This window comes from Centroberyx affinis, unplaced genomic scaffold (genome assembly GCF_046629955.1).
Source record: "Centroberyx affinis isolate AG114_WGS23_722 - 3 ecotype Tasmania unplaced genomic scaffold, CSIRO-AGI_Caff_v1 ptg002091l_1, whole genome shotgun sequence".
NCBI classification, from domain to species: domain Eukaryota; kingdom Metazoa; phylum Chordata; class Actinopteri; order Beryciformes; family Berycidae; genus Centroberyx; species Centroberyx affinis.
In genome coordinates, this window is record NW_027280417.1 from 24674 (window position 1) to 38305 (window position 13632).

At 44.4% G+C, this 13632-nt stretch overlaps 1 protein-coding gene across 4 annotated transcripts in view; it reads left to right on the forward strand.

Annotated features, from left to right (window-relative positions):
• LOC139654456 (transmembrane and coiled-coil domains protein 1-like) overlaps positions 1 to 13223 on the forward strand; it is a 32749-nt gene extending 19526 nt beyond the window's left edge. For 3 of the 4 annotated variants that reach the window (XM_071531526.1, XM_071531525.1, XM_071531528.1), the window contains 4 exons: positions 6562 to 6819; positions 7041 to 7732; positions 9472 to 9607; positions 10721 to 13223. In XM_071531526.1, coding sequence (XP_071387627.1) covers positions 6562 to 6819; positions 7041 to 7732; positions 9472 to 9607; positions 10721 to 11035 — 1401 coding nt within the window. In that variant the 3' untranslated portion in view covers positions 11036 to 13223. Of the gene's footprint in view, positions 1 to 5203; positions 5364 to 6561; positions 6820 to 7040; positions 7733 to 9471; positions 9608 to 10720 lie in introns of those variants that run through there. The other variant, XM_071531527.1, reaches the window with a different exon arrangement.
• The last annotated feature ends 409 nt before the right edge of the window (positions 13224 to 13632 follow it).

Here is a 13632-nt window from a genome sequence, read left to right on the forward strand (position 1 = left end):
CTTTTTCTCACACCCTCTGAATTCCTTAACACAACAAAAGTTAGTTACTGGCAAGCTCAGGCAGTGTGTGTGTGTGTGCGTCTGTGTGTTTTGCATGATTATTAGTACAACTTAGTGTCGGTGTGTGCTCATTCATGTGTGTATGTGTTGAGTAAACCACCTCTTGTCCAGCATCACACAGAGTTATGTAATTGTCCATAGCTGGTGAATGGGGTTCATTGTTGCCAGATTGGATCCCCTTAAAGAAACCAAGAAGCGGATTTCCATTAAAAACATGTCTTTTGTGTCAATATCAGCACTACTTAATTTGGCATGGCTGAGTGGGAACTGAAACCATGAGGAAATAAAAAGGGTGATGGCAGTGAAAAGAAGTAAGAAGGAAAAAGGGGGAGAAGGAGAGGTTGCAGGGCAAGCAGAGGGGAATAAGGGGAATACTGGTGCCTCAGCCCAGTCGGCAGTATCCTCCCCCGGCTGAGTTCTCCCAGCCTGGTTCCTCATTCCTCCTCAGCACGTCCTGCTCTCAATTATTTAATAAGGTCATCATGACATGGCATGGATCGGTCACATGGGCTGACGTTCCAGGCTTAATTCAAATAACTTGTACTCTGTGCAAGAAATGTATAGCGGTCTTTCATTTAAGTTTATCGAGGACAAAGTCATTTTGTAGCTAAAATAACTGTATTATACCTCTGCAGTACACAATGTGCGAGTACACACTTCATGGAGACACATGCTTCTCTGCCACTCTGTGGCAAGGCACAAACTGATACGTTTTTATCTATTTAAAAGTAGACTTTGGGATTACTCAGCCCTGTCATCTTGTTACTATGACGACCAGGTACACTGTCTGATCCACACACTTCAGGGTTAAAGATCAAACCAACTACTGAGGAGTATGAAGTTCAGTCACTCAGAGATGATTGGTTTCCAGGCCACCAGAAGGTGAGTGATAAAGGCAGAGAGATATAAGTGGTAGAAACGGAGGGAGGACAGCTTTAAAATGTGAAGAATACAAAGATAGTTTGACAGAGCAACAAATGGTATTTTCATAAGACTTGCACCATGGATCCAAGATCACGTCCCTCATGGATATCTCATCAAGGACTGTGTAGACAAGTAAGCGGAGAGCCAGCCAACCCCAGCCAACGACCACTAAAACAGTGATGTACAGTGCTGTGTCACCTCTTCACCTTTTCGTCACTTCTGAGAATGATGTAACGGGATATTGCCGGGGGAGAGGTGTAGAGCAGGGCAGAGCAGGGTTCCCAGAGAGAAACAGGGTGTTACAGTATCCCTGTAGTATCACAGTAGCACCTTGGCACGTGAAACCGCTGCTGCGAGAGAAACCCAACCTGACAACACAGGAAGCTCAAAATCACTCAGCGGGAATGAGGGGCATGCTAACTAACAAGGTAAAAGACTCTTAATTACTCCTACACACACACACACATACACAGAGCCAGCAGAACCTGACCTTGACCATAGAGAACATAGAGTTTGTGTGTGATAGAAAATAGAAAGAGGGTAGGTCTTTGATAGAGCTTAGAGGTTTCAGACCAAATTGTTTATATCCAAAACAATCAAAACCACAGCTCAAAGCCATGCCATGATACGTTTACCCTAATTATCTAGGGCCATTATTTAAGCTGGTTGAATATAAGCCTAAAACATAACAAATAATAGGATGGTTTTGTATAAAAAAATTCTTAAACTCATGGTGCAAAATCCAAACATCTTTAAAGGATATCCAGCAGTCGAGGGGTTCAGATTCCAGGATGTAGATATCCATCAGTGTGTGAGAAGAAGCTTAAGACTGTGTGTTTCCACTCCTCGTCCATCAGAACATCTCAACATAACCAGAACCTGAACTCACCTTAGTCATCTGACAAAACAACCAACACATTAAACAAGGCTTAGAGGAGAAGAGAGCAGGGGATGGCATGTTTGGAGACATGAGGAGAAAGAAGGGCTGAGAGATTGCAGAAAAAAGAGGATAGGGTCTTATGACAGCACCAGTCCATTTTCTACTTCATGACCTACGTCAGACAGAGAGAGAGAGAGAGATGGGGCAGTACAAGATGTTCTCAGTGTGTGTGTGTCTAATTATGTGTAATGCATATCTAACAACATGAGCCTGGGAATGCTTTAGAAATGCCTGTTTGTGTGAGGTGAGTGTCCATAAGTCTGTGTGTTTAGGATTCGCTGGCCTTTCCCAGGCCTCTGGTGGATCTTGGGTAAGTCAGGTTTGGCTCTAACCAGCTTTACATGGATCAGAGTCTGTTGCACAATCAGGTCCAGACCAGCAGGCAGACCCAGTTTGGGGGCTCAGACATGGGTGGAGGGCGAATGGGCTCGGCGTGTCTGTGTGTGTGTGTGTGTGTGTGTGTGTGTGTGTGTGTTAGTCCATGGAGACCCTTTGTCTTACTGATAAACCCTAATCAGAGCGTGATCATCACACACTTACACACACACACACACTGCTTGCCTCATTAGGCTCCATAGACTCCAGTGATGTGCTGTCTGTCCCTCATTGCTCCAGCAGCTCAGCACATCAGCATGCCTGGCTGTATTAACCCTGGGAAATTAGCCTAATCCTTCAGCTCACCATCTTTAATTACACACATGATTAGTCACAGAAAAACCCAAACACTCAGGGATGACACTGATTGTATGGACGGCTCTACAGGCAAAACTCCACATCACACGCATCCATAACTGGAACTCTGCTGCATCCGAAGGCTGGGAATGAAACATTGCTGTGCTATGTCTGGTAACATAACAGTGTTATATAGCGAGTGAACCAGTTTGGAAGTGAGATCATATCTGTGCGGTGACATAGAGGCAGTCATAGAGACAGAGAATATATGAGCTGTCTCTAGAAATGTTAATATAAATGGCAGTGAGTCCTACTGTAGAGGGCACACCCTGGGAAACTCCACCTGACTGACCAGCTTCACTGAGGATCCCTGTCGTGTGTGTGTGTGTGTGCGCGCGCGCGTCTGTGTATATGATTTGTTTGCTTTACATAATTGATGGACTCTGCTGATAGTGCATTCTTTGGATCAATGAAAGGGCATAGATTATTGGTGCCACTGCGTGTAGGTCTCTAAGCTTCCTTATCACAATGGCAAAAACCTCTATCTACCCTGCATTGCAGGGTACTCCAGTTCAACCTGATCAGCTGACTGGGCCTTTGCCCTCTTTCTCTGCATCTTCGGTCAGAGGCCACATATTAGATCATGTGGGTCATATCCAGTGATTCTTTTAATTTGGGTCGCATGCTTTGATCGTCTGTGAACAAGGGCAAAATAAGGCAGAAACTCCATATGTAGAGGTTATATTTGAAGATAAAAAGTAAAGACCCACAGTGGATATAATGAACTTTCATTCTCTTCACACAGGCCACATGTAAGAGACTCTGGTGTGTAATAATTAGAGGGCTCATTCATGCTTCCCCGCATGCACATGAAGCTATTTATAATGTGTTTATATCCGACAACAGACCATGTGCTGCTCTGAAGCGTCACCTGTCTTTTCCCCACTGTAGGCTACCAGCATGCCATTCTAGTCTACTCTGATTCATTTGATCGGCTTGGCTGCCGGTCAGAGGATTTCTAATGATTAGACTTACTGTAAACAACATTTGCCGGGTATTGAGTCATGGATGTGGGCCTACTTGCTATAATAGGCCTACAGTAATGAGCACAATGCAAAGCCGCCTACTTTGAAAGTTAAACAACCTAAAATTGAAAATGGAAGACTTGCCAAATCTCTATTGTCACCCTATTCTCTACACCTAGAAGAATGTGCCCCAGGCTAAGGTGTGTGTGTGTGTGTGTGTGTGTGTTCGCGCGCGCTAAAGAGGATGTCGGACTGGTTTTTCTTGCCCCGTTGTAATCCTCTCCATCGGCTGGCACAGAGACAGAGAGGCTGGGGGTTGACGGGACAGTCTCACATTGCGGCCCAGACTGACCTGCCGCCTCTTGTTCAACTCGATTTCAGGATTTGTCCTCACGGTTGAACAGTCTGATCTCATAAACAAAAACTGTTTTCCCTTGCGAACAAAACCTATAATCCTATATAATACACGTAGAAGGATAGATATAACAAATTAACTTTAAGTCTCTATAGGAATATATAAGTTATACCTTAAGAGATTAAAAAAAAATACTAGAAAGTACGATAACGTCATTAAAACTCACTATTGAGCACCGCAGACAGTCCCCATGAAAATAGGCTATTAGGAATATTATCGTGATTTCTCGTTTACAATGGAAAACCACAGCATTTCAGAGCTTGGCCTATTTAGGTTTATTTAGGGTTTCTATAAATAGCCTGAATATGCATTTTTCTTCTCTTTTCGATTTGGACAGTATGTCGTCGCGCTTGATGAAGTTGAAACTGCATACACAGGCGGAATTTAATGGTTTGGTTAGGTAAAGAAAAAAATTTCTCTTCAGTCTTAAAATTTCATTTTATTTTTTTTACATAAGCTAAGGTATCTAGCAGTTCTGAGATATTAAGCATCAATATCTCATTTGTGGTCTGTTTTGCTTCCTTATGTTTTATTTTGTTGCATACTGTATTTCTTCATTTTGTTTGTTGATTAGTTAGATCTAAGGCTCGTTCTTTGTAAAGTCTTTGACATATGCTTTAGTGATGAAGGGCGCGCTATATAAAAACGATATAATATCCCACAAGCGTAAAGTAACATTCAAAGATCATGAATGGATAACAGAAATATAATTCAGATATTATATTATAACATCGTTGCGGTTTTCTTGATTGTGAAACAGTTTCTGTTAGAAAAATGCTGTAGACCTAGGTTACAAATAAAGTTATTAATGTCATTATTAGTAGTAGTAGGCTTAGTAGGCTAGTCGTAGTGGTAACTATTTGTATTGTAGTCTTCTTTTTGGTTTTTAATTTTTTATCATAGCCTCAGCAGAACAGTAGACCTATATAGTGCCCATAGTTAAAAAAAAAAAAATCCCAGACTGAGCAGCTATTTCTGCACACAGCGAGGATGATTGACGTCTGGCTGTCTGCCGCGTGTTGCTCTGGCTCAGCTGAGTCGCGAGCTCAGGGGGTTACGTCAGCCTATAGTCGCGTTTTGGGGCGGGACGGAGGTGGGGCGAAACAGAGAGCCGGGTAGACAGTTTCAGGTGCGCTTCAACTTTCACAACAAGCCCGGGTAGTCGGAGAGAGAGGGACAACCCGGCGAAAACAGAGAGCCTCGGAGCGGGATTACCTTCGAGGATTTAAACCCGAGCCGAGGTGGCAGGACAGATGAAAATACACAGTGCGCCTTCACTTTGGATAAAATGCACTGGGAACAACTTCTCCGTTTGCGGAATGGGAAGGTGAGCGCACTTTGGGAGTTGCCTGTTTTCCAGAAGATGATCTATGAAACAGATCTAGGCTTGGATTGTTTATTTTAATTAGTCATTAGTTTCACTGGTCAGAAAGAAAGTTGTAAAGGCTCTGTAGTTTGTGGTTTCTCCCGGATGCGTTGTGGTTTGTTTTGTTGACGGTGGTGCCTGTCATCAATTAGTCATGTTGTTGCGCAGGTGAGCGCCTGGTGCTTTTACCAACTGTGGTTTGTTGATACTCGTAGGCCTACATGACAGCTGGGTGACGATGTGTGGCTGGTAGATGCCAGTGTGAATAGTCACTGTAAATGATCTTCAGTCAGTCTCTCTCTTCCTCTGACTCTTCAGGTTTTGGCGCTGTCCCGCTGCCTGTGCCAAGGCCCCAGGGTGCACTATCAGATTCAGCTGCTTCTTTTCACAGCATGCTAACTGATGATAATGAAATTCAAATACAGCCTAATGTAGGCCTACTGCTATGTGTTTTGTGAGAAAATGAATCACATTGTGTCTCTGTGATTGAAGGTTCTAGGTTCATCTTCCCAAGTTTTTATCTTGCAGCTTTAAGGAGATATAGACAAACCCCAAACTTCCAATTTAGATAGTGTCTTTGATTTTTACATGAATGCTGTGTGACCTATTGACAAAATCAGGTCACTGTCTGAAAAAGCAACACAGACAGGGATTTCTAATCTGTAAAACAGCTGTAAACGCAAATCCAATATCCCGTCAGTCTTGTCCTATATTGTCGCTCACTGAACGGAAAGCATTATGGAGATTAGGATGATACTGTCAGTTTCCACTCACCGATTTAACCTGATTTGGGGATTGCTCTGGATTCACACCTGGATCTAATGAGTTGTGTATTGTTTCTCTGGACATATGTCTGGAAATGGATTGTTCTTCTGCTTTCTTTTCTTTGTCAATCCATGGGTGTAGCAATATTGCATCTTTCGCTTCAGAGGAATTGGCCGTCTCAACTGGCACAGTTTCCCCTCTATAGAAACTTACAATGCAGAAGAGAAGTCTCCCTTTTTAGTGTGTGTCAGCAAAATGACTAAAAGTCTCAATATGCAACTCACACTCTTTTTCTTCCTTCTTTGCCCCCCTCCCTCCATATTCCTCTTTTTATCCCCGACTCCTCTCACCCCTACCCACCCCAATCTCCTTCTATTCTTTTCCTCGCCTCCAGATCGATCGGTTGGAGGTGAGTGGGTTGGGCCAGACCCCCCTGGCCGTGTCGTGCGGGGCGGACGGCTCGTTCCCGGGGGGTGAGGATACCACCCCGGACCCCCAGCGCACCAAGCAGGCCATCGCCCAGCTGCAGCAGAAAATCCTCAAGCTCACAGAGCAGATCAAGATCGAGCAGACAGCCAAGGTTGACAATGTCGCCGAGTACCTCAAACTGGCCAACAATGCTGACAAGCAGCAAAGCACACGCATCAAGCAGGTAGGAGGAGGAGGCGCTGCTGTCTCTAGAAATATTAATGTTATGTAGATTTTATGGAAAAATGCAGTCCAGGTTGCTAATTGGCCCACATTAACACTGATCCCGTTTGTTCAGTTTTGTCTGAGCCTAGAGGCAGGGTGGGACCTTGCTAATATTGAAGTGGATTAATGCAGTGCCTCCGTAATCCCTATGCTAATAAAAACCTGTTTTGCGGCTGTCAGGTCTTTGAGAAGAAGAACCAGAAATCGGCCCAGACCATCCAGCAGCTGCAGAGGAAGCTGGACCACTACCACCGTAAGCTGCGCGAAGTGGAGCACAACGGCATCCCGCGCCAGCCCAAGGATGTTCTGCGGGACATGCAGCAGGGCCTGAAGGATGTTGGAGCCAAAGTCACGGGCTTCAGCGAGGGCGTGGTGGACAGCGTCAAGGGAGGCTTCTCCACCTTCTCCCAGGCTACCCACTCCGCCGCTGGGGCCGTCGTCTCCAAACCGCGGGAGATCGCCTCACTGATCCGCAACAAATTCGGCAGCGCTGACAACATCCCCTCCCTGAAAGACTCTCTGGATGACCCCTCAGTGGAAGAAGGGGTGACGGGGGCTGGGGGACGTTCGCTGGGCAGCGCTGGGCATCACCTCCAGTCCAGTCCCAAGTATGGGAGTGAGGATGACTGCTCTAGTGCTACGTCAGGCTCAGCGGGGGCCAACAGCACCACAGGGGCTCCAGGCGGTCCCCCCAGCTCCAAGGGCAACACCCTGGAGAGGAGCCAGAGCTCCAGCCTGGACATGCTGCTACACGAGGTGCAGGACCTGAGGGAGGGCCAGACACGGCTGGAGGAAAGCCTGGAGGGCTTGAAGAGCCACTATCAGAGAGACTACACTGTTATTATGCAGGCTCTGCAGGAGGAACGCTTCAGGTACACATCTATTAGAGAAAGTTTGAAAGAGAATATGTGAGAGAGAGTCTGTGTGAGAGGCAGAGCACCTTAAAGTTTGTCATACCTTCCAAAAGCTTAACTAGATAAGCATAAGAAATCCCCTAAAAGTCAACCTATCAGGAAGAAGCACTATATTTGGAAGCATACTCCTGAGCAAGCTCTGCCCATTTATATTGCTGTGTTATCTGGTAGCATGTCATCGAGGCAGCACTCGTCCTGCATGTGGGCTGAAGAGGACTTTTATCAATGCTAGCATATACTGTACTGTAGATAAAGACAAACCTTGACCCCACTCTCATCTGAATGCACATGTAAAGCACAGGTGTGCTAGTTTTCCACTTATTCTCAAAGCATTTGTACCATTGTCGCATGCATTATGTACAACTGCATAGGCCGTCCTATTATTTTCTGTTTATCTGTCCAAAAAACAGGACTGTTGTCATTACCTTGCCTAACAAGGTGCTTTAACATTTAAAGTGTATACTGAACTCTGTCACTAGCCTCAGCACTGCATGTAATAGAACAATAGTTTTGTTGTTTTGAGGCAGCAGTTTATATTTAAAGTGAGCTCTCCATGAAGGGAGCAAGTGACAGAAGCACCTGCACAAACCACAAGTGTCCACTGAACACAAAGAGCTTCAGAGTTATTTCAGCCCCAGCTCCACACCTCTGCTCTTGCACTCACAGAGACGTCTGCTGCCTGCAGCTTTGTTTTTGTTTTGGTCTAACTGTGTGTGTGCTGGTGGGCATTTGGCCTCTGCCCTTTGAAAAAAAAACATATTCACATTCCTCCTGAATGTCCCAGTAAGGGAGTAGAAAGATTGAGAGGGGCAGTAATAGGAGGGGACAAAGGAAAGGGGGAGAGAGAAACATGAACATTTTTCTCCCTAAAATGTCCATCTGAGACCACAAGGTTCAGTGTTTCTCTTCTAAGCTCAAAATAATAGCAGCAGAAGGGCCACTAAGGAGCTCATTTCAGCACGCCCTCTGGGGATAATCATTCATAAAGCAATCATAGTTCTTCATAGCTCCTGTCTGTGTAAATGGAGCACTTCCTCAATGACTGAATCTGTACTGTCTGTGACCGAGAATGGCCTGTCCGAGCTTGTTGACTGTCTCAGCCGTCTCATGACCAGAACAATTTCACTGAGCCATGTTGTTATTATAAACAAATATGAGGTCATATTCGAGTTTCTCTGCTCTCACTTTCTCTATTATGAGAAAATGTGATGAGAGGTTAAATATTATACTAGTATCATGCACTTAATTGCATATGCGATCTCACACATCCCATCACACTTCATTGCATATATTGTTTTTAGTACCTACATGGCATATATTCTGCTTATTTTGATTCACCAGGAAAAGCGAATAAGCACACACACGCACATGCAGAAAAACAGTCTCCTGTCTATTCTTGGCCTATATTACCCATCTAATTGTATGTGCTTGCCAAAACAAACAGCAGTATAGATCCCTCTTCCTGCTGCTGAGTGTCTGCCATTGGCCAGTCTCATACTGCTAACTCTCTGTGATTGGCCGGTTTGATCAGCAGATGAGTAAGCGTGTCCTAATCTCTTCAGGGCGAGTCATCAGTCCAGTCAGGTGCCATTTGGCCAAACAGCTTCAGTCTTCTTCTGCTAATGCCTGCGTGTGGTTCTTTGTATAAGCTAATCATGCCTGAAACTCACGTGTGTTTTTTCTGTGTGTGTGTTCAGGTGTGAACGTCTTGAGGAGCAGCTAAATGACCTGACTGAACTTCACCAGAATGAGATCCTGAACCTGAAACAGGAGCTGGCCAGCATGGAGGAGAAGATCGCCTACCAGTCCTATGAGAGAGCAAGGGACATCCAGGTCTGTCTGGAACTGCTAACGTCCACAAGCACACAGTCCATACTGGGAATGAATTAATATAGTGAATTGCTTTAAAATTCAGTTGTGTTAAATCGATTTTCTCATTTTCTAATTATACATAAAATTGACAGTGTATTTCAGAAATGTAACCTGCCATAGTTTCCAAACATAAACATACTTCATTGCTTTCTTGAGAGGCGTGGCAAGGTGGCTCTTGGATGATAAGGAATTTGAGAGGATAAAGCATAAACTATTTACACAAAGTTCTGGTCCTCAGTTGTGATTGGTTGAGTCACGTTCAAGGCTATTCAAGACCTGATAAACGCACACCTGTGACTGCATAATAGTTCATATTAATATTAATGCACTAACTAAAATTCATACTGGTAGTTATGTGTTGCTTAGCAACCACTTTGTTTTGCTACTGCTCAGAGAGAATATTGCTTTGCAGATTATTATTAACAGTATTAATACTAGTTAATTAAAAATTTAAAGATTTGTTGAACATTTAATTTTTTTATTTGTAATGCGATGATGTGTTGCCACCACTTTATAGAAGCAATAAGCCACTCACCGCAGTGTTGTACAGTGATTTTATAACCTAAGAGGTCTAATGGGAGCACAGACTCTCTGGCTTATTGCTTTATTAAAGCTAATGTGCACTGTTCAGACTATACCTCATAGCCTCATGGTATTCATCTGAGTTAAACTGAAAGTTCTGCATGAGGGAGGCACACAGCCTCTTGACTGTAAAAGGTATTATGTCATTGTGCCTGTTGACACTGTAAACAGGGGAAGATGAGACAGAGAATCCAGTCTGTCCATCTGTATCTGTGCATATTGTAAACAATAGCATTTCCTTGTTTATGACTCACATTACTCTTGTCCTGTCCTGTTCTCTATGAGGGCCTAGGTGTGAGTATGTGTATACCTGTTTTAAGCCTCAAGTTGCCACTTTACTGCATTTCTCTTCCCTGGCAGCAGGGGGTGGTAAAGGTCTATGAAATATACAGTATATTATGGGCGTATTCCTTATGAATCAACATTTTTTATCTTTATGCTTGCCTAAGGTAAATTTGCTGATTGGTTTTGTATTGTGTCTTCCCTCTGCAGGAGGCCCTGGAGGCGTGTCAGACCAGGATCTCCAAGATGGAGCTGCAGCAGCAGCAGCAGCAGGTGGTCCAGTTGGAGGGGCTGGAAAATGCCACAGCCAGGACCCTCCTGGGGAAACTCATCAATGTGCTGCTGGCCCTAATGGCTGTCCTACTGGTCTTTGTCTCTACTGTGGCCAACTGTGTGGTTCCCCTGATGAAGACCCGCTCACGCTCCCTCTCCACCCTACTTCTCATCCTCCTCCTGGCCTTCCTGTGGAGGAACTGGGACGCGCTCTCGGGGTACACGCACCGAGCACTGCAGCCCCCCAGATGACCGGCTTGAAGCGAACATGTGTTGTTTTGAAGACACCAGACGGTGTAACTATAGTTCCAGTCGTGTGCAGGAAGCCTGAAGAACGTAACTGCCAATACGATGGCTGTGTGGCTGGGCGCTGATAATGTGTCCAGTCGGCTGAGCACATTGGGACAGGATTCAAGATAGTGAGAGAGGAACAGCTGGAGGAAAGTTGAGGACACTGATGACTTTCATTTAGGAAAGAAGAGACTCTGTTTACATTTTGGACATGAACTATAGTGTTGTTATCCCTCACAGAATGCAGCGTCATACTGTTTTTACCTTTAGAGTTTAATCAAGTATATTGTTATTATTTCTAATAATATGATTTTATTTTCAGCATTATTTTATTCAGTACCGTGTAGCATTATGCTCCTCTCACTCTGCACGAAGAGGAGTTTAGTCAGGAAACTGGTTTGGTGATTCACCTCAAAGGTCCAGTCCATTTGTAGAGACATGCAAATGTGATAATGTGATTGATTGCTTTTAGGAAAAGAACTCTTACATAGCTGTGATTGGTAGATTTGTACCATGGCTGAAAACGTTCCTGGGAGTTGTTCCTCTCCTGCTGTGATGAAATTTGATGAGACAGAACCTTTTCTCAAATTGAGGAAATCGCTCTGCATTTCCTCAGAAATGAAGGACTGACCATGACGTTGTGTCATGATGACTAGAGACTCCTTGTGCTTCCTTAGTGGTTCTACTAGAAAAGATCACGTCCTTTTACTTATTTTCTTTTTTTTTTTAAAGTAAAACAAGAGGATAAACTGTGTTAAGTAGGAGAGGTAATAGTGAATCATAAGAACTGAAGGCGAATGGGGCCAGCTTTAGAAGGAAAAGCTGTGATGGACCACTCACCATAGCACCACCACACAGAGATACACAGAGAACTGCTCATCTTTCTCAAGCAATGAATCTGCCATATTTTGCAACATGCGTACAATCCTGCATGTTTTCATCAAGAATAGCTGAAACAGACAGAAACTGGTTTTGCTTTTTAAAAGCAATGACAAAGGCCATTGTACAGGTAAAATGAAGTTGCCAGGGTACTTGCCTCGACCCCGCCATATTTGATCCGATCAGGTTAGGAAAGAGAGACCACCGGTGCTTCTCCAACTCAATCTCAGTTGGAACGGGAATGCTGCTGCTTCATATCTACAGTGCAAGTCGTCTCCACTGCCATGCCAGTCAAATGCACACTGCCTGTATGTGATATTGTGCTACTCATCAGACACTCTCCCTGCGTATTCAGTATGTGGCCGTCCTGCTTTTTCTGCAAGTACACTACTCTATGGTGTAATCACCCAGTGCCAAACCTTAGTCTACCCAGGGATGCCTGAGCGCCCAGAGGGTCCAAGCTGAGTGAATGAGCTGAGAATGGGCAGATGGCTCAGCAAGTCTCGCTTCTATTCAGATAATGTCATGAATGTGTCTGCCTGGATGTCACGGATTTATCTTTTTTGGGAGACATCATTTTTGCAAGGGAAAATCTGTCACAGAATTCACAGCCTGAATATGAACTTGACTCAAAATCTTCAGATGTGTGTTTCTCAGTCTTGCTTCCTTGAGTAAAGTTCCTTGGCTCAGCGCCCGGTCTATCTTATCCTCGCACTCGTCTGGTCAAGGACGTGACGAGATGACCCGGCACATAGGTCGTCCACCCTGCATTTCATGCTGAGGAGCTGATTTCATGATAACCGATAGTGAGATCATTTGAACTGAACTGTACAGCTGCACTTTAGCACACTGCTAGATAATATATCGTAGGTCTGGACGAGGCTTGAGAAACCTTTGATAAAAGACTTCAGAGGTTGTCACTCTTGAAACATTAGTCCTCTTTGGGAGATGAGGCACCGGCTCAGGTCAGGATCGTTGTCATCTCTGCCTAAATGATTGACAATAAAATCCATGGTAATGAATTGAGTTCAGTGCAACTCAGAATGTGGATAAATGTGATTCCTTTAGGGTTAAACATGCAATTTTAAACAGTGGATTTATTAATCCTTTTCAATCTTGCCATCAAGGGTGCAGCAGAGGAGTTGACACTGAGCTGACCTATGACCCCAGCTTAACCTTGCAGTGAATCCTGTGATGTAAGGTTGTGTGCTAAAAACCACTCCAGTGCCTTCTGATGTCCTTTTCTAAGTGTGGGATAAATAAAGCGCATTCCTGACTAACTCATGTGGCGTCCTTATTTCTTTTATGTGAAGTTTTAATAATGTGTGTGTGTGTGTGTGTGTGTGTGTGTGTGTGTGTGTGTGTGTGTGTGTGTGTGTGTGTGTGTGTGTGTGTGTGTGTGTGTGTGTGAAGGTGTGGGGGGGCTGTTTGTAGATGCGTGCTTCCTTTTACATTCACATATGGATAATAATGACTACAGCATGGACCGAGCGCACACATATTTTCTGGTTCAAATCACCTCTTCTGAAGTTTCACCATGTAGCCACTAGATGGAGATCTTTTGCCTTGTCTGTCCTCATTGATGCATCCCGTGGCTGTGAGCGGTTATATGGGACATGTGTTACTGTCAGTGTGTGTGAATGTGGACGGGTCCGTTATAAAGGAAGTGGGTGTCTGAG